General features: G+C 36.7%; 1 protein-coding gene across 3 annotated transcripts in view; it reads left to right on the top strand.

Moving 5' to 3' along the window:
• Positions 1 to 21860, top strand: part of ZNF385D (zinc finger protein 385D) — a 407938-nt gene that overhangs the window by 257071 nt on the left and 129007 nt on the right. For all 3 annotated transcript variants that reach the window (XM_071561076.1, XM_071561077.1, XM_071561078.1), the window contains one exon: positions 16661 to 16803. In XM_071561076.1, coding sequence (XP_071417177.1) covers positions 16661 to 16803 — 143 coding nt within the window. The remainder of the gene's footprint in view (positions 1 to 16660; positions 16804 to 21860) is intronic.

The raw sequence follows: 21860 nt of genomic DNA, 5'->3' as shown, positions 1-21860 counted from the left end.
GTTTCTATTCCCCTTGTGTAAATGTGCATCCACTGCTTTGAATGTTTTTTTTCAATGTATGCTAGCCCTCTAAGAAATAAGAAATTCTTCCTCACTTTCAGTGAGCAGAAATAATCCTGAAATCACGTGTGTTAGGCAATCTTAACACAAGGGGTTTCTAGTTATAGTCTTTTGGGCTTTTTTTTTTTTTTGAAGTTGGGCTAAACCCAACTTGTTTACCTCTGCAGAGGAAATTGTAGGGAAACACTGAAGGGCCTTATTGGTGCAAGAAAGGGATATTCTGGTGGGAACCACATTCGGGGCTTATATTTTCAAAAGCAAGCAGCCTATTCACTTCAAGCTGTCAGACACTGAATTACACTGACTTCCTTAATCTCCTTTTGCTGCTCTTGGGTTTCCATCAGCCTTGGTAATCTAAGTTTACCAATTTAGTATCATGACCAGGCTTGGTCTTGGCAATGTTTTACAAAAATGTGTCAAACAATGGGGCAACATAAATGTGAACTCTGCATTGCTTTCTGCTGCAATGTTTTTCTACATGCAACTTTAAGAACTTCATAAGGGTTCTGTTCATACAGTTGAGGCCTGACCTGGGACACAGAGATTCATTTTACTGCTTTTGCAAATACTCATGTACGTGAACACCTGAGTTTGATGCTTTCTGTAAACTTAAATGGTCAGTTAAGTGAGAAATAAAGTGTTTTGGGGTGTTTTTTGTGTGTCATAGAAAGGGATTCTACACAGCAACACAAAACAGCTGTCTGTGGTTAAGGTCTTCTCAATTTATGTTAAGTATAATTTAGCTATCTGAAGAGTGTAATAAAGAAATCCTATCACTCCCCATTTAAATTTTATGTGCATTTAGACAAGATTACTACATAGTCTCCCAAGGTCAAGTGAAACAGAATAGCCAGAAATACAAGTTTGCAGAGTCTTTTCTCAGATGATAAATCAAAACTTTCTGTAATGCATAAACAAAGGCAAGAGATCTGTGAAGCCACAGGCACCCTCTGTCCAACTTAGAGAAGCAAAAGCTGTAAGGTCCTGGACTAATGCAGATATGTGGACACAAGGACTGTGCCAGCATCAATGGTTTGGGGCTGAAGAAGGATGTTAATATTTTAAATTTTGTCATGGTTTGGCCCACATTGCTGAAATTTTCTCAGTGTTTCAGGTTAACACACCCAAAACACTGCTGTGAATCAGGTGATTTATGTCTAGTTGCAGCTCCAGATCTGTAAAATCAGCTTGAGGTTAAGCCTTGAAATGCAACCCTTATCCAGGCAAGTTGTGTTTGGTTTTAGGTTTCTTAGAGGCTTGCATGCAAAATTGCGTCATTACTTGAATTGATACCTCTAACTAAACAGATTCAGTGTGCTGCAATAGTTGTTCTTTAGTATTACAGCTCAAACTAATATCCAGTGTAATTCAACTTAAGCCACTGTAATTCTGTGATGAGATAGACTTCTTTTTCTTAGTACATTGTCTTTTTTCTGTAAGATCATGAGAGTTTTTTAATGCAAATTCTATATGCAAGAAGTATATTCTTCTGCTGTAATCCTCCTAATTTTTTGTTAATGATATGATGTCAGCAAAAAAAAAAGATGAAAGCCTTTGTGCATCTTTGGCAATATGCTTTAGAGTATCTTCATTTTCATCTGATATTTATAGTTTCATCATGCATTTATCATGTGATGTATTTTGGTATTTTGTGGGTTTATTTTGTTTTTAAAGAAAACGGTGCCAAATCCTTGATTATGCAAACCAATTCTCATGTATATGGCAACGTGGGTCAAGCATTCAGGGGTTTGACTCATCCTTCAAATTGAGAACCCTTGGAAAATTTTTAATTCCTTTTTAATGGAGTAGCAATTTCCTTTGTTTAAAACTCATTGTTATGGAACATTTTGAATGTTTAGTCAGATGGAGTCATGCAAATAAGAGAGGGACCCCACTTCTGCATGCATGAATTAAAAAATAATTAACTTTTCTGATGGTGTTTCACTGATGTGAGGAATTGAAATGGGTAAATACATGCAAAAGTATTTGAAGGATTGAGATTTGTCTGTGGCTTAGAAAATCCTCTGCATTTCTATAGCAATCTGACAATTAGTTGGCTCACTTCAATGGTTTATATTTCATTTTCTTGCAAATGTATTGTAAGATTACCTTTTATGGAAAGCAAAGATGATTACAATATATGAGGTTCCCTTCACTCCTTAGCAGTAGAGTGGGAGGATGGAGGAAGGAATTCACTTTGTCAACACACAGTTTCATTTAAGGCTCTTTGCACTTGGGTTGTCCTCCTAGTTTGATAGGTTTTGTAAGGTTCTTCTGATCAGAATAATATGCCATATTTCATTAAAATTCAAAGGTGTTAGGTTTTGGAGAGGGCGTGACTTATCCCAAGTAACAAAAACAAATTGAGAAATTACTTGAAGCACTTGATAGGCAATTATGAGTATCTTATTGGGTTAGGTTTGCCTTTTTTAACCAGTAGTTTATGCTGTTTTACAGAAAACTCTTATGCGTACTTGTGTAAATGTAACAGGATTGTAATCAATAGAATTATCCACCAACAAGCACAATTTATATTAGCCAGAGGCAGGGATTCCCGTTCATCAAATCTGTGGAGGACAAGCCTTTATCTATTTCTGTAGATGCAGCCTGGAGCATCCAAAATGTCATGGATTAGATAAATTGGGCTTGACATGCCTGTGTTTCTGGAAAATAGGACAAAAATTTCTTTTGTCCTTTGTGTCTTGTCTGCAAAAGCAGTAGTGCTTTCCCCCCACCTATAGAGAGTGACAGGAGAAAATTTTACTTGCTTGAAAAAATTTTTTAAATTATAGGAGTGATTTACTTAGAGATTTAAAGAATGGACCTGCCAGCATTTTCACAAGTATCAAGAGCACAGTCAAACGTATTAACTGCCACATGTTCTAGCTCTCAGACCATTTGCCTAAATCATCTCCATCAGGTGTAAGCTTGCCAAAATTGAAGTTTCCATAGCCCTTTTTTATAAATAGCCATTCTGTTAAAACTTCTCCACTGTAAAAGAATGTATTCACTTCCCCAGAAAAACATTAGCCCTGAGGTCAAGGGATTTTTGTGGGCTGCTGGAAACCCAAGCTAAATTCCTTCGTGAAGTGAATACACATTTACACAAATCTAAACTGCTTGAAAATGGGATTATTGTGCAAGTGTCCCCAGTCAGTCAACAGCCCAACTACTGGGACATTTCCCTGAGACATTGAGGATTTACAGAACAGGCTTCAGTACAGGCCTTTGATTAAAATAGTGACCTTAATTTCTCTCAATTTTTTAAAATTTTAAAAGGATTTGCTTCCCCATGTATATATGAGACTATAATTCAAATATAGAGCTGCAGAGAAGATAAATTCTGATAGAAATTTGCAACACAGAAAAATCCCTTAGATATTTACAACGTTTTCTGCCCTTCTCCCCAAGGAATCATATCTTAAAGCAAGGCATCAGCCAAAATCCCATGGAAGAATAATTATGATTAGTTATCCATAACTTTGTGATTGCAGTGGCTTGTGCAACCCCAAAGCCTGATTCAAGTGAGACAGATTATTATTTCTTACTGGCATAATACATGATTTCAAACTGGTTCTTTATGACAGAGAACAAAGAGACAGCTTTATAGAAGTGAATTCAATATAGTCTGGTTTGTTGTGTTTTCTATGTTGCAGAAGGGTAATGGCTGTGATCTGTTGGTGAGAATGACGGTAGCCTGTTTGTGCAGTGAAGCATTTAAATGTTCAGGGAGTCAGTCAAACTCTGTTATTTCTTGCCTTTCTAATTTGTAAGTTGTATTTTCTTTTGTTTCCTTTTTATTTTTTTCAGTTGATTTGAAATTTTAATCAAATATGATTTTTCACGGAGTCTCACCAAGAGCTAGGTATTGATGGCTCTGAACTCTGATGCTTGAGTCTGCTACCACAGACATTGGGAGGAGCTCATTGTGCTACAAAACTTTGCAGAACCACCTCTCATTGGCATCTGTAACAGTCTTCCTTGCTTCGATTTTTAGGGAGTTCAATCCAACTCCACAGCATTACTACATGTGGGGCAATGCTCTTACTGAACCCTGTATGAAAGATATTCATGTGATCTTTGTCGCAGATAGAAAAAACAATGTTTGCTTCACTAGTATTATTGAAATCATCTTGCATAAGAACATCTATCTGTTATATTGCATCATGGTGTGGGTTTTTAAATATTTTTGTGCTTACACTTCTTGAATATAGAGACTTACTGGTTTATGGAGTAGCTAATTTCCTGATTTTAACTGTGCATATGGAAGCACAACCCCACAGTGTTTTGATGGAAATAAAAACATTTATTTATTAGGTGTGCATTAATACCCAGAAACTGTTTACCAGTATAACATATCACACGTATTTATCTCTGTTTAAAAAGGAAAAAAAACAAAGAAAAATAATTTGAATTGCACAAGAGCAGCATGTGATTGCACTGAATAATATATGGCAAAGATGTATTTCGTAGATAGAACAGTTACACAACTATTAATATTTAAGTATGTTATAACATGTCCTATTTAAAATTTATTTCAACTAAATTTGTGACTGGATATAGAATTTCCATAGGACAACAGTTTAATTGATTCTGGTCAATGTTAAAATTTCTCCCACTGATTCCCAACATCCTGTTCTTTTATTTCCATTCTTGTTTTGCCTCCTGCCTTCTTACTTCCCCTTCTTTCCCCTCCTCTTTTCCTTCTCCCAGATTCAATGCAAACTCCTCGCCCTTAGCATCAGCTTCAGGCTTTTATGCTCTACCAGCACCTACTCTTTTATGGTTGATCACTTACTGAACTCAAAACTCTGTACTGCAGTCCAGAACTGCTAACCATTTACATCCCTAGTTTGTGCCACATATGAAGAATGACCAACCAGTTGAGCAGTACAGCAAAAAGCTTCTAAGCAAGCCAGTGAGGATCTGCAAATTCCTGATGAATTACTCATCTCTTCATGCTGGAAGGCTGTTATCTTGTGTGCGTGCTTTTGTCTTATGTGTGTGGTCAACTTGCCATATTGCAATCACTATAATTAATCTGAAATTTTCAGCAATGGGGAAAGAATGCAGTATCTGATTTCACATCTCCATTAAGACAGTGTGGTGTAAGCTGATCTCCACTGCTTAATGCTGAAGAGAGGGACTCTAATCTAATCATCAAGTGCTCAGGTAGTACTTAGCAGGATAGGGAGATTTTTCTCTCTGCAGAGTACAGTTTGTGTTCTTTTCTTTGTTTTTTTCTTTGTTTTTTCTTTTTTTTTTAATTGCCTGCTGATGAAAAACCAGAGTATAGTCATTGCTGGACTCAGTGCATGTGTGCTTTGCGATGGCATAAAATTCTGTTCTAGTAAGGTTCTAACTTAGCAGTAAACTAAACATTTTATCCTTCTCTTCCTCTATCTCTGTGAGGACAGCAGATAGCCAAGCAGTCTGTTTTTTCTTTGCTTCTCAATACAGAGCATGGGTTACCTGCTAGGATAAGTTCAAGTTTGTATCAGCTTGTATCAGAAAGTCTCCTCAGGCTCTTGGTTTTTGCACAAACAGCTCTGTCTCCTGAGGACTGAACTGGTTTTGTTTTATTAAAGTATCGTAGGGGTTTTATGAAGAATAATAGGTTGGGGTTTAGAGACAATTGACCACGTGATCCAGTAAGGGCTTTTTGTCTTGTTTTACATCTTGAGAAAGAAAGAAGTTGGTGTTTGCTGTTTTGGTTTAATTTTCTTTTAAGAACCTCAGATATTTCATTCAGAGTGGGGATCAAGATTTTTTCATTGCTGGGAAAAGTTCCTGAGCCAAATAACTTGGAAGTGTTTTTAATTTAGAAATGTATACAAGAAAAATGATGATGCAATGTATAGTTTATCTTAACAAGTATCTTTCAAGTCACCATGGACTGAAAAGTGCCTTGTATCCAGGAGCCTGTCCTTTAAAACTCACTTCTGTCTACTCTGGCTGTGCTCACTATCCATTTGTAAATCCTGTGCTTTTGGTTCCATTCTACTTTTTTAATGTTCAGCAATAAATGATACCACTTAACTCTTCTGCCTAAATATGAAAGACCATAAACCTAGTAGTTTTAGACATATGTATTGGAGTTTTTTGTGAATCAAAATTTTTGAGACTGTGATAGTTTCTGATGTATTGTGCAAGCATGTCTTTACATATGGGAAAGAAAAATGAAAAATGGGGTTTTATTTTAATAGTGTGTATTTTTGTCATACGCATAAGTGGGCTCTGCAACACTGGCGTAGATCAACAGGTATTTTCATGTCCATTGTTGTGTGCTACCTGTAAGACCAACAACCAAGTGTAGCTACAAAACCATGGACTTTGCATCACTTTTTTTCTCAATGCATCTCTCTTCTTCCTTCCTTCCTTCCTTCCCTTCCACTCTCTCTTTGTGGAGCTAACTTTGACCTGGGTAGAGTTTGCTCCTTTCATGTGCATTCTGCCATCCTTCTACTAAGTCAATCTCTTTTGGAAGTCAATCTACCTCTTACTCAGTAAAGCAACAGAGGTTTGACAGCTGGCAGAGGAGTGAAGTGATGCTCTGGAAACATGCAATAGCTGTTGGCATTAAGTTCCACTTATTCTTGCATTGTACAGTTACAAATGTGTAAAAACACTTTCCAGTGAATTATTAATGCTAAATGATATTATTAATGCTAAACAGAAGATGCATTGTTGAAACACACTATCTTCATAGAGTTTACTAGTGGAGTGTGTCCATTTCATATTAGTTATATATTTGTCTCAGTCGTATGCTTATTTCATTTAAAGACATAAGAAGTTAATTGTTATTTCTTTCCCAAGCATGATTTTGAAAAATGGCACTTTTAAAACTGAAAATATGTTCATCATAAAACTGAAAAATTCCTTCAAAATCCATTTGCAATACAGTGTTCTTCTGATTAATAACCCTTGGAAATCTGTGCTCATTATACCATAAACATGACCTTTACAAAAACATCAGAAAAATCCAGCTGTAGAATATGCCAGGTCAAAGACTATTTAAATGTCAAAAAGTGTAAAGCTTTAAAATTAATGTGATTTTTATAATACTTGTCTGATGCTTGTATTTTGCTTAACTTACTTATTTACGGTGAAGGGTTTTTTGTGTCTTGATGGTTAGAATCTCCTGGGAGATGGTAACCTCAGAGAAGCACACTTTGGGAGGTCTTAATGCCCTTCAGCAGCTTCCTCACAGTCATCCGATGTTTAGATCCATTTGTTTTGTAGCAATAGTGTTACTGGACCTGATCTGGTACAACCTAGTATTTCTCCAGTGGAGGTTACAACCACCTAGTGACCCACTGATTAGGAGACATTCATGATGTTCTACTAAATAGTGGTGCAGTCAGTTTAGTACTGTCAGAAAATGTATTTATCAGCTGAAAACTGTAGAGAAACACTGCACATGCAATTTTGGGGAAATGCACATTTGTAGCACTGTGCCCTTCCTCTAACTTTATCATATTGCAGTGCTCCTCTGACAACACCCATGCTTCCCACATATCTCAAAAGACACCTTAGCTTGAGTCTGAATGTACACATCTCAGCTGCAGGCTGGAAATTGTACTTTGGGTAGCTGCTCTATGTGGGAATGACTAGTCAAGATGAAGACCTTATCATGATGAGAAGAAAAGGAAAAGCTGTTTTTCATACAGAATTACAGAATGGGTAAAGTTGCATGGAACCACAGGGGGTCATCTGGTCCAACCTCCCTGTTCAAGCAAGATCATCCTAAAGCACATTGCACAGGATTGCATCCAGACAGTTCTTGAATATCTCCAGTAAGCGAGACTCTAGAATCTCTCTGGACAATATGTTCCAGTACTTGGTCACCCGCACTGTGAAGAAGTTCTTCCTTATATTCAGGTGGAACTTCTGTGCATCAATTTCTTACCTCTGCCTCTTCTCCTTTTCCTTGGCACCACTGGGCAGAGCCTGACTCCATCCTTTGGACCTCCTCTCTACAGGCACTTGTATATATTGATAAGGTCTCCTCTCGGCCATCTTTTCTGGCCTAGCATTACTGCATGGTGGTAGTAATGTCTCTATACATTTCTAGCTCACTCTAAGCAACACAGGATTTCCACTTCCTTGGATTCAGTTTTTTACTAAAGAAAGCAGGAAGTAATATAAAACTTGAGCTGCTTGAGAAAGAACTGTAGAATAGAGCTGGGAATACATAGTTGGCCAAAAGAAAAGAGTGCATATGTGGACCCCCTGGTCAACTTATCTTCTCTCTAAAACTTATGACAGGGAAGGAAGAACAGATTTTGACATTGTCTTTGCTACTGTGAGATCACTCAAGTCTAAGTAAAGGTATGTTCAGTTCACTATTTGACTACAACCAGGGAAGGATATCATAGTGCTCAGAGCACTAAATTTGGAAACCTAGAGCTCAGGTCCTTGGTCTGCCATAGGTTTCTGGGTAAGCTTTAAGCAGGAGACTTATGCTGTCTGTTCCAGGTTCCTAGCTGAAAAATGGGGATTATCTCTTGCCATGTTAAAGTGTCCTGAGAACTAATACTGGAATTGCATGGATAAAATAAGGCTGTTGGGTATTTAATTTTGTTTTGTAAAGAAAATAGAAATTAAAAGCTCCTCCAGTCTCAAGAGAGAGGAGAGATGAGATCCATGGGCACTCTACTTTGTCTTCTATGAAGACATGACTGTCAGTCATGGGATTTCTGATTCTCTGGCATGGTGGCATTTGGTATGGGCAACTGGTTGTAATTATGGTGGCCAAAGTGAACAATTTCTTGTTGTTTCCTTCTACTAGAAACAGCTAGAACTTTATATAAAATGGAACATTAATTTTGGATCATTTAATTTTCAGCTTCCAATAGGGAAAAAAAAATCCAAATTTGTCTCACCAACTGCAGTAAAAGCCCAAAGGATTCTGAAGAGCTCAATTAGGTAGGTCATGTCGCTAAAAGAAAAAGCTTAGTTGCTGCACTTGTACGATTTAAAATCCACATAAGATGTGGCCCTTAGGGAGTTAGAGGAATTCTTTGCTTGACATTATTAAATACTGAAGTTCAGATCATCGTCTTTCAGTAGGTGTTATGTAAAATAAATAAATAAATAAATTTAGTGCAGTGTTTCCTGTGGTTCATAGCATATTCTAGATACAGAGTGAAAGACATGATACTTTGTGGGGTTCATGGAGGCTCTGACATTAGTGTCCTTGTGGCCTGAGGTGGGTAACATCTGCACAGTGCCGGGCAGTGCTGATCCTGTTCCAACACACTGGACTTCATTGTCTGTGAACTAGGCCCAGCTGTCTGGAATGCAGATGAATTATGATAAAGGAACTGGAGGGAAGAAGGTAAGAAAAAGGGAGCACAAATTTGAGCTTGCTTAGCAAAGTAAAGAAATTAATGACAGGAGATAATGGATATCAGTGTATTCATGCAAATTTGTCTCTGCGTTTTCCCAGTCCAGCATCATGATAGTAATTTCACAGGATTCTAGGTAGTGAAAAGAGAAATGTACTCCTCTGTACACCTGATGGAGCACATTTTTCAATCAAGATGCTTGTATTGGGATATCTATTCAACATTCTAGTATTTGTGAAAGAAGACTTTAAAAAAACAAACAAAAAACCATGATGCAGAGCTGCAGGCTTCTAAAACTAATAGTAATAATACAAATAATCCTTTTTCCAAACTAGCTCAGTTTGGAGGAATCACAGAATAAACACTGCCTCTAGACAAAATAATACTTTGGATAGCAGCAAATGACCAGAGCTGATTCAAACTTTCCAGGTGAATAGTGGATTTGCTGAGAAATTCTGCCTATAAATAAACAGTGGGTATTTATTGGTGCCAAACTGGAAGAGGTTTGTACATTTAAAAAAAAAGAAAAAAAAAAAGAGAGAGAGAGAGAAAAAGGAAGGGAAGAAAAGATGGAAAGAGATTTGAAAATATTTTTGTAGAGTCACTTTGAATTGTTTGGGTTTGGATGTTTGAAATTTGCCAATATTTAAATAATAAAAGTAGTTAAGTATCCAAATAGGAACTATAGGATGTCATTTTGGATGAAAGAAAAGTTTCAGCTGACACAATGGTGGTTTTTTTCTCTCTAATTGTCTTTATTTTTTGGTTTGGCCAGTGAACTGAAAAATCAATTACTCACAGATCTCCACAGCTCAGACAGGGTTGCATTCATCCTCTTCAAAGTGACTAGCCACTGTTAGCATTACTAACAACAAAACCTGTGAAAGGAAAGCTTGTATGGCCAGACAGCATACTTTATCCTCAAGCTGTCTCAGGACAGTCAGCAGGATCAAGACTGGTATGGTTGGAGCGCCATTTCGAGGGCTCTCCTTTTCTAGTGGGTTTCATGAAACTAAGAAGGATATGGAACAGTTGTGTACTTAAATCTGGATATCCTAATTTTAAAATATTTTTGATTGTATATAATGGAAACACTTTCCAAAAAAAGTCTGTGAACAGAAGCCAAAAAGCACCTTCAAAACCTCATTTTCCCTTTCAAAAAATAAAAAGAAAAAAAGAAAAAGAAAAAAGAAGCAAACTACAAACACACATAAAACCAAAAATCCTTACAAGAAGCTAAGTTCTAACACTTTAAATGGTTAGAAGGTAGATTTTCTGAGCAATAAATTCTCCAGCAGTATCACGTCATTTTTTTCACACCTAATCTCCTTTCAGTCCATGTGTAATAAGATGTAACCTATTAAAATTAAATATTTAAAATTGAAAGTGTATCTGTGCACATACAAGATACAGGTTGCATGTTAGCTAACTTTCTGTAAGGTGAGTTCACACTTCAGTCACTCGAGTAGTATAATAACTGCACATAAGTAGTTTGATGATTAGATAAGGCTCATTTTGCCATGTCAGGTGGATCATTGATATTACTTCATATGGAACTGAATTTACCTTTAAAAAGGACAAGAGAGCAGTTTTTAAGAAAAGTATCTTTTTAAAAAATAAGACTACCATACAGTGATGAAAAGGAGTACCCTAGTGACTACAGGCCATGACAGATTACATTGAACTAATTCCTAAAAGTCAGATTTGCAATTCATGTCACATTGTCTCTGTTAAAATCAGAGAATGTTATTCTTTTGGTTTGGGATGCGTAAAAATTTCCTATTTTATTAGATTCTCTGAAGACATAAATGTGATTTCTGATATTTTAGATCAAGAGCATTATTCATCATGACTAGCCTACTATTCTTAAATGCTTGTGTCTTCATTGTCTTTCTGAAGAAAATCCTTCTAAATATACCTTTTCTGTGGCCCACTGACAAACTTAATTCATAATGAATTGGAAATTCTAACTAATACTGAGTTATCCAAAAGTAAGTTTATTAGCATTTATAAGCTAGAATGTGAACTCCCCCCCTATTCCTTCCCTTTTATACTTTAAAATAACCTTAGTCAGTATTGTTGAAAATTTTCTAGGAAAAAAATCCTGGTTTAGCTCAGGCTCCCAAGGATATATCTTAAGATTTCCTGAATGTACATTGTCAAATATTTAGGATCCTACGTAAAAAATATTATTGACACTTTTTGAAGTCATCTCTTAAGGCTACCTAGAAGTTAACTTTTAAATGGTGAATTCGCAGCTTCTCCAGAGTCATACCAGCTGAAAGGTTCTTTGAGCTTCTGCCAAGGCAAAATGTGTGTATTTTTTTGACCTCAAATAAATTATGGTGGAAACACTGAGAAGTGTGAGATGGAGTGGAAAACATGAAAATATCCATAATCTTGGAGACACCACTTTATGAGCCTAAAAACCAACTCAGATTCCAGGAAGAAAGGGAAATTGTACATTTATTTAGTGTTTTTGCTGTATTCATAATGGCTGTACATATGGCCAGAAGGAAAAAAATTGCAAAGTAATGGAATTCTGGAGAGAAAATGGAATTCTGCAGAGATTTGCTTTTTCACTCAGTGTTTATGGTGGTAATAGTTAGTGATAGAAGAACTGCAAAAGATTTATATTAATGGGGTATTAGTTTAGGAGTTCCTGCCCAGTTTACATACCTCTGAGTTCCAAATGCATTGCAAAAAATTATCTACATTTTTCTGTCTGCAAAATCTGGGCTTGATTCTTCCTTAGGAGAGACTATTTGATAATAGATCTTGTGTTGCCTTTTCTGGAAACTAAACCTGCAGTTGAGTTTAAAGGATTGGGAATGAGAGTGTACATGAGGAAAGACTATGCAGAGAAAGATGTAACATATCTTTATAGCCAAGTCACAGAATAAAGCAATAGGGGGTTGCCAAATTGTTGAGCTGTTTGGCAACCTGAGGAACAGGGATTTTTACCTCCTTCAGAAACATTATGGTAACTTGCTATTTATTATCCTGTATATAAAAACCACCTGCTCTGTCATGTCTGTTTACCCTAAAATAATTTTCTTTGGTTTCAATCTTTATGGTTCTCTTAATCTAGATTTTAGGGTCAGTACTTATAGCTGTCTATTTTCTTTAAATAACACTGATACAAGGAATATTTCAGGTGAACTGGACACAAGAATTTGAATGGGAAGCTTTCTTATCAGTGAGTGCTATTTTATTGAAAGCAAAATTTCCCCCAGAAGGTGTTAAATTTTTGTAAAGAATTGGGGACAAAAAAAATCTTAAAGATGAGATCAAAATTTTAACATTTTGAAAGACATATTGTTTCTTTGTTTTGGAATGACTTCTCATTTTAAAATCAGTTTTTGGTTCCATAGTGAAACATGGTCTTTAAAGTTACAATATGGCAGGGGATGGGGCGGGTGGGATGAACACAAGGATTTGTTCACATTCCTACTTAACACAAATCAAATGTAGCAATTTTTTATGGAAAGGACGATTTCAGGTGGAACCTGCAGAAATCATCTCTTTCTGTAATATTCCCTCAATTCAGGCAAGAAAGATATTGTGGTGATGAAGATTCAAGTCACCATTTCAGAACAAGAACCACTTGACTGGGCTCTGCCACCAAGAATATGAATTTTAAGTTGCACACATGGCTTTGTACCATGTTGACTGACTGTGCTCAGAACACGGTGCTATATTGCAAACTAGATTACCCATTGGTAGGGGAAAATGTCTAGTCCCAACTGGAGACATAGAACTACATCCATGTGCAAGGATGCACAGTTTAATTGACTTTGGGGAAGTGCTCAAAAGCTCTCAATGTGATATAGAAAGTGACAAAGGCTTGTGGCAAGCTTTTCTTCAAAGTTATATGCTCACACTTACCTTGGATGTATTGCCAGTGACTCTGTCCAAGACATTATCTTGCCTCTGGTTTAAATTGCCTGAAAATTGAAGAAACAAATGATTAATTCAAACTTGGTCAAAATGCTGAGCTAATTGTATTATATATAAGTTGTATGATTCTTGTACTTCCTACAAAGAAAATTAAGGTAAAAATATTAACATGAACATCTCAAATGTTTGAACATTTACCTCCCATCTAAAATATGATACTCCTCCTTTTTGGAGTTTAGTGTTTAGACTGTAACATCACTAACTTGTAACACTGGAAGTAGAAAAACACGTTGGTAACATTCCTTTAAGTAACTATAGCATGCTACTCATAAAATGTAACTTATACCTGTACTGTGCTACATGTTACGGGTTCTGTTAGTTATCCTAAGTCAGGTCACGCATGCATCTAGTTTTTAACAAGGTGGTGAACTTCAGGTAACAGTAGTGCAGAGCATCAAACATAGGCTGTAAACCCATCGGTGTTGTGGAATGTTATCCTCCTTTCATTGGTCAATGTTATCCAAACCTTGCTGGTAGGAAGTTTGTAAAAAGGCTGACATTGAATGTTCACCTTCACTGTGTGTTGATCAGCAGTGTTGTATCTGCACAGGCAAATCTGTGGAGGTCTTTGTGGAGAAGCTTATCACTCAGAACTCCAGAACAGTCTTAACAGTAACACTTAGAATTTATCTGTGTATGGTCTCCAAGAACTCTTCCGAGTGGGCTTCTACCCCTCTCCATTCCTCTGCTAATGGATTAGGTGGGAAATAGTTAACATTGGTCTTCTCAAAGTTTGTCCAAAGGATTTTCAGTTAAACTGAGTCACAAAAATGGTTTCCATTGCTTCAGTTTTTCTGTTAGAGAGTCTAGAGTACAACACTGTGCATGTTAAATGGAAATAAAAGCTAATATTTCCAGCTGTAAACATTAGAGATTTTCTTTCAAGCAAAAGCTCAAATTTCATGATGCCTCTCACATGCTCCATCAATAAGGGACATGTCTGACACTATTGAAAAAACAGAGAGCAGCTGTGCTCCTGAACATACTAATTTTCTGTGCCACAGTAGCCAGGACTGGGGTATATTTTATACTCTGTTTTAGAGGCTCTGAGTGCCAGCCAAGGTCCTGCAGAGCTGGCTGAATTTTTCCATTTAAAGCGTGTTCTCGTCCCCAGATGACTTTGTGCCGCACTGGCTGGCAGCAGCAGGTGTGTGAGTGCCGAGTCATGCCACAGGGGAGGATCACAGAATAGCTTGGTGTCCTAGAAGAGTATGGATACCAGGGCTGTTGCTCTAGGTAATCCGAACCTACAAGCCTCTCCTTCATAGCACTGAGATAATACACCCAATGAGCTGTGTCCCCAAGCACAGGTGATATTTCTTAGTCCAGTTTCAGTTTGCACTTGTGAGTTGTAGAATGTTTAATCAGCCTCAACTTCTTTGCTATTGCCAGGGGCAAATGCTCACCTTGAAATTTCTGTGTGTTTCTGTACAATGTTGGGTGCAATCTGGAGACATTAAGGTGTTTGTTCTTTTTTTCAATAGGAGCGACTTCTTCCTTCATGATCTGTAAAAGCTTACATAAGAAAAAATAAGTATTTCCAGCAACTAAAAAAAATACCTTTATGGGTCATTCCTGTTCAGAGGGAGTATGACTGGCATGTCCGACACTACTTCATCATCATTCTGACCTGATACAATTATTTTTACAGTGTTTTTGTAATAATGCCATGGAATGTAGCAGTTGTGAAAGCAACAAAAATCATTAAATACTTGATGATTCTGTGCTGGTGAGCTAAGGAAAGCGGAGCTGCTTTCCCTCTGCTTTTCTGTCACCTGTATTCTGCTGCATTCAAAGACTGATTTCTTATATACTTACATTGAGGTAAATGTAGAAATTACTCCAAAAATGGCAGTTAATCTTGGGAAAAAACCTATTATGAGACTAGAGTGAATTCCAATCCAATACCTTTAATTTACTAGTGGGTAAGGTTTTTCTTCGAATGATTCATAGTGAAATGCTTCACAGAGGAGTTGAAAGTTGGCAAAAAATACAGTCTTTCAAAATTTGGCTCCAGCTGATTTTATACCTAGAAGCATAACTTTGAATGATCTTATACAACTGCTTAATTAAATGCTGTGTTGTTAGCTCTAAATTAGATACGTAGAATGACAAACCTTGTAAGCAGATTTGCTGGCCACATATAGAGAGATTTCTCATTCTTACTTCTTTATATTTGGGCTCTTAAAGAATGTATGCAACTCATCTAATGAAATGCCTTTATGTATGAGAGAAAAAAGAAACAGATTTCTGATGTCTCCCTCTGTTGATCTGTCTGCCTGTGTCTGTTCAGGGAGTGGGGTAAAATTCCCCTTACTTTTTTTTTTTTGGACTCTTACCAGCAGGTTTTTACAGTCTGTTGCCTGCCTCTCAGATTATAAGAACACTGGCATATTTTAACAGTTTCTTAGGATCCAAATAGTCTTTAATTAACAAGGAATTGGTGTTTTGGAGTGCAACCAAAACATAGGGGTCATTGAAAGCAGAGAATGAACTTGGATCCTTCCAGCTTGTACCTGGCTGTGGCAAGGGGCAAACAAATAAGCAAAATGGGGACCACTGCAAACAGGTAGTGCTTTATTGGTATGCAGGAGAATTTCTTCATTTGCATTATGTTCCCACAGAGCTGGTGGTTAGTCGGGCGGAGCTTTCTGCTGCAGAGAGTCTGAATCAGCTCCACCTCTTGCAAAGAGTAGAAAGTGTTTATCAGTACCTTCCCATTAACAGAATTATGGTGGCATCTGAAACTGTTTGGATTTCTAGATTTGTGTTGATCAACTGTTGAGGCTACAAGGTATGTTGTGTTTGTGAGGTTTAGGCTGAAACCGAAGCTACTGGCTTCATGAGTGAGGATTTAATTTAAAAATCAGAAGTCTGCAAATAACATGACTTTTACTGAGCTGAACAGCAAGTTGTTCTTTTTCTTTTGAAGTAGTCTGCCTTTCTAGGGTTGAGCAAAAGGCTAGAGATGAAGCATTGAAATTATAGGAGAATGAAGTCATATGTATGATGAACTAATGTTCCAGAGAATCCATGGAAATAAATGGTTTATGAGCTAATTTTAATAATGATAGATTGATACCTGAAGCAATTACTGGCAAAGACTTATAACCAACAGTCACTGAGTCAGCTATGTATTTTCAGTAAAGCAGTAATTAGTAAACAACTCAAAAAGGTGTTTGTTTGATCTAGTATTGGCTTTTAATTGTTGCTGTTTATGCCCTGGTTCCCCCACCACCGCTCCCCATCACACTACTTGCTGAATGTCTTCTGTCTCTTTGTATGTGCAGGTGGTACATGCCAGAGCCCTGCTCTTCCAGCCCTTGTGCGTCCTCCTGCACCACCTTTGCAGCCGTCGCTGGATATTAAACCATTTCTTCCATTTCCTCTGGACACCGCTGCAGCAGTCAATCTCTTCCCCAACTTCAATGCAGTAAGTACGCTCCTAACAGTTACAGTCCACCTGAGTGAGCCGCAGCTTCCATGGAAGACTCAAGAAGGAACAAAGTAGAGTTTTATGTACTCCATTAAACCTGCAATATCCTCTCCCTTACTCAGGGCCAAGTAGCTCTTTCAGACACATTGCTAGGCCATAAATTGAAGGCTACCTGAGTGTTAGTCAGAAAAAATGTAGAAAGAAGAAATTATATGATCCCAGGTGACATGCAATAAAATTTCAGGCCATATTCATTCCCAGGGCTTGTAAGTTTCCCAACTGTAATTTAGAACATGCAGAGTTTCTCTAACTTACAGTTTGCAGAGAGTGAAAGTTTCAGAGTGATGGCATTCTACATCCCATCTCCAACAGCCTTCCTGAGAAATACTTAAAATTTATAGGAGCTACAAAAGAAAATTCTTTCAGAGCAAAATGAATGAGAACAGTGTTAACTAGTATATGAGCTATTAAATGGCAAGTAATCCAGCATATTTTTTCATGTTTTTATGTTATTTTACATGTCTTGGGTTTAAATCGGTCTTAGGACAGATTTCTCTTCAATATATATTTTTTTCTTTTACTTAGTCATGCTATGTATGATTATAGAATTCTTATTCCTCCTTAAGTATTTTGATTATGTTACTGACATATGTCATGAATGTTTCAATTTTCCTGTTTCTGGATGAGGTAATTAATGTTCTAAAAGAAAAAAATAGTTTAGGTTGGTTTTATGTTAATTTTGACTTTATAGCATTATGCTCCTTTTTAATTTGATGTATCTTGAAAGTTCTTTTCCTTATTTACATGTACTAGATATAGAAAAAACCTCTTAAGAGCATGTGTGCTTACCTTATTGGAGAGACATAGAGGGGGTGGAATTTGCCATACTAAACCAAGTCTAATTGACATGCAGAAATCTTCATCACAGTAATTAAGAGTAATAAAAGAACACACCCATTCTAGAAGCATTTTGTAGTAATCAATAGCAGATTTCCATGATTAAATGTTCATTTTTTTACTTTTCATGGATGTTCACTTTCCTTTCAACTAGTTAAAGTGAACTAATTGTCAAAACCATGCAGTCTTAAGTTCAAGCAATTCACATCATTTGTAAAGATCGGAGAAACTACATGCTGCAAGTCTTAAAAGGCACAGAAAAAATATGTCAAAGAATTGGTGTTAAAAATAAACTTTTTCAAATTTTAAAAAGTGTGTAGGTATGCAGCTGGTTTTAACCAAGTTACTGATAATTCATGGTGAAATGGGTAAAACTTGAGACTTGTTTAGTATGCCTTAGAATTGTTCTCTTTTAACCAGTTGTTCTTTGTGATCACTATTTGTAGCTAATGCAATAGACCAGCTGAATTTTTAAAATATGTGTTAAAATTTCTAGTTTTTTTCCTCAGGATTTTCCGTAGTTCAGTCTGCAGATTGTTTTGCTAATTGTTTAACTCTGCATAATTGAAATGGAATTTTAGTGATGAATTTTAATAATTGTTAATCTTGTGTTATTCCACTTTCTTCTTACACAAACTGCTTTGCTACTTTGATTGTTTTGAGGAAGGAGTGGAGAAGACATGTTTGTATTAACTTGGAACTCAGAAAATAGAAATAGACCCTGTTATTCCTGAACATCCTCTTGGTATCATATAATTTGGTATAAGCACTGTTGTTGGACTTTATTGATTCTTTATCTCTTCAGTTTTTCAGTAAGTGAGCCTAGGTTATAGGAGTGAGACTCACATCCCTTTTTAACAACACTCTGAAGTCCATTCCCATGCAAAGTACTGCTTCCTGTGATGTGTGGCCACTTGCCGCGTCCACCTTTGGCAAATATTCTGATCCTGAGTGTCAGGATGCTCTAAACAGACCTGCTGTCGCCTACCTTACTACTCATGGTCTTTGCCTTCCAAAGTGACTTCTGCCTTCTTGTCATGTGTGCTGACTTGCAGCATCCCCCTCAGTGTTCCTATTTTCTTTGTGAACCATACATTGCTGAATGTTTAGCTCATATGCCAGAGTTGGTTAATGGCAACTTCCAAATGTATAGACTAGCTGAGTAGTTTTGCATATTTCCAGAAATTCTTACCATGCTGATGAAACTTTTGGGGATGCATCAGCTCCTGAGCATTATCAGCCCAAAGAGAACGTAACCCACACATCATATTAGACTTTAAACAGAAAGTCTGACAGGGGTTTCAGTATGGGAATGTGAGACATAAAGCAAGTGTTTAATCAAAAAATTATCTTCACAAATATGCCTGTTCATGAATGATTGCAGCTGTTGATAATGCTTTATCTTCATTGACTTCACTGACAATACTACACAGTGTCAGTGGAGAATCATTTTTGCTCCTTGGCTATGCCAGGGTCAAACAGGTGATTGGTAAAAGAACACCTGAACTGGATGTTCTCTCTCATGCTGTCAGTAAATTAGCTTTACCCTTGATTGAGATATCAGGGTCATAGACTGTGTCATAGGAAATGGATTTCTAAAGACCTCTTGATCCTTGCCCAATTTCATGGGAACTAATGTTTGGCAGCATGTCCAGACTACTTTCCAAGAGGCTAGAGTGCAGTCCAGAGTTTCGCCCAATTACTGGGGACTTTTCAACAGCCTTCACTTGACAACAGTACTATCAAGGAGAAACTTAAGCAAAAACTTAGACATACTTTAGAGAAGATAAGTAGTCTCTGTCATGGTAATCCTAACTCTGCTTCAGTTTGATTGTGATAGACAAGTATCTGAGCTAATCAGCTGAAGTTTCTTTGCAAAGTAATAGGAAATCAAATCAGCATTTTCTCCAACTTTTTACATGGAGAAAAATGCACAAAAACATCTTGCAAATGAAGGCATCCTATATGGTTACTTTGGCATGAGGTAAAGCGAACCTTCAAAAGTTCTCATTCTTCTGTTCTGATTATAATGATGGACTGGCTCAGTTGCATCTACTTTTAGATTAATCCCACATTATGGAACAGGTCATAAGCTATTCACAGCTCATATATTAACTTTCACTCAGAAATCAGATGACAGAACTTCTGACATTCTATTGTGTGTTTACAGAGGAGTGCCCCCAATTATCAACTGGTTATGCTTCTAGTTTTATCTAAAGACATTCTTAAGGGAATTTGAGGATTCAGATGAACTGGATAGAAATATCAGGGGAGGTGAAAGTAAAAATAACTTACCAGTGGAGAATCTCATACACATCCACAGGAACTAATAAAATCAAATACAGATTTTAAGAATTACAAATAATAATAGTAAGTCATATTTTGTAACATTTTTCATTCTATTTCAGTTTATACAAGCATAAGATTACTTTCTGTGTTACTTATGATTTTTGCTCTAAAACTGGCTCAGTTTTGCTGACTGCCTCTGAAGAAAGCTTTTAGCACTGATTTCCACAAAGGCAAAAACTTTCATCAAAGCAGAGACTAGAAGAGATAACATAGGGTATGCAAACTTTTATCAGGAATATCTTCAGACACTGAGTAGAGGGAAAAGTAAAAAGTAAGTAACCTGAGATATGTTAAAAAAAATAACATGTGAACCTTTGAACCATTTAGTTTCAGAAGGAACATTTTCTATTTTTACAAGGAAGCAAAAACAAACATAGCAATTAACAATCTGGTTAGCTGAACATTCATAGGTGCTATGCTCTTAATTGTGAAGCAAATGGGTACCCCCAAGTCACAAGTAAAAAGAAATTGTAACAACACATCTGTTTAAACTGAAAACAGCCCACTGGTGCAGACCCTGAATAATCAGAGGTTCATTGCAAGTTTATCTGATCCAAAAAGATGAATCAACTGTATGGGATTTAAATGGCTAAATTTTATTGAATGAGAGAAGATATGACTATAAATAAAGCTTATATAGCTTTCTAAAATATGATTTGAAGATTGTCAAGGAATGAAAATATAATTAAATTATCTGTTTCTGAAAAAACTGTAAGAACAATTAGCAAGCATTTGTTAGGCTTCTGCGTTTTCATATACAGAGGGAGAAGCTGTAAGCCTGTGCACTTCTAGGAATTAGTTCTTGGAGATACAAAGCTTTAGCATTTGTATTAAATACATGCTGGTCTGTGAGTGCATGTGAATGTGCATATGTGGTGTTTCTGTTTGTGAACCAATGATTTCTTGCAAAGAAATTTCACAAAGCATCAAAGTATAGAAGTTAAATAACTTATAGGAAAATACTGATATAAGTTGCTAATCTAAGGGGAAATGTTTAATTTTGCAACACATCAACATTAGCTCTAAACTGATGGACCTTCCAACAGAAAAAAATCTCATGTAGGTCCTTTTTGTAGATTCCAAAGCACAGATCAGAAACCAGGTTTTGCTTATTTCTGAAGCTCTCAGAACAATATATTTCAGCCTTCTGAGAGACAGAATTTAACGTTTAGAAATCCAGGACATTTGCCATTACAAGATGGAAAGTCAGACAACACGTTGCGCTCCTTGTTTGTTTATTCTTTTAAATATATGCTGATCATTTTCCTGAAATTTCTAAAAGCCTGTTGCCAGTGGAAAATATCCCAAGTAAACATTCTTTATAAAGAAACATTATTACAGTTTTGACTAGAAATGTATGACTTGGAAGAGCAGTGACAATGTCAGAACTGTACTAAACATGGATGGAAAATGGACTATTACTCTAAAGACATCTTTCTCATGATCTGTCTGTAGTAATCCTTGTTCAGTTCTGTGATTCTCCTGTTTCTTTGTCCTATGCCAGTACCCCCAGGTGTAATATTAAGACCTTCATATATCTGCCTCCCCTCGTAAAGGTTTGCTATATGGAAAGGTAGTTAACAGTGTCCATTGCCCATAGGTTGGGGCTCCAGTGACAGTTTGGGTTAGAGTGCTAAGTGTGGTACTCCTTGCTTCCTGAAAACCAGCTTTTGCAACATCCTAGCAGCTTTGAGGGCAGCACAAAGGTTGCACTCTCTATTTATAGAGGTGAGACTTGTATTTTTATGTATAGTTTTCTCCTATTGTGGCCAGACAGCTGCTCGAAATGGACAGTGTAGAAACATTGC

Source organism: Pithys albifrons, chromosome 7, assembly GCF_047495875.1.
Source record: "Pithys albifrons albifrons isolate INPA30051 chromosome 7, PitAlb_v1, whole genome shotgun sequence".
Classification (NCBI taxonomy): domain Eukaryota; kingdom Metazoa; phylum Chordata; class Aves; order Passeriformes; family Thamnophilidae; genus Pithys; species Pithys albifrons.
The sequence above is the reverse complement of the archived record's forward strand: the minus strand, read 5'-3'. Positions and strand labels throughout refer to the sequence as shown.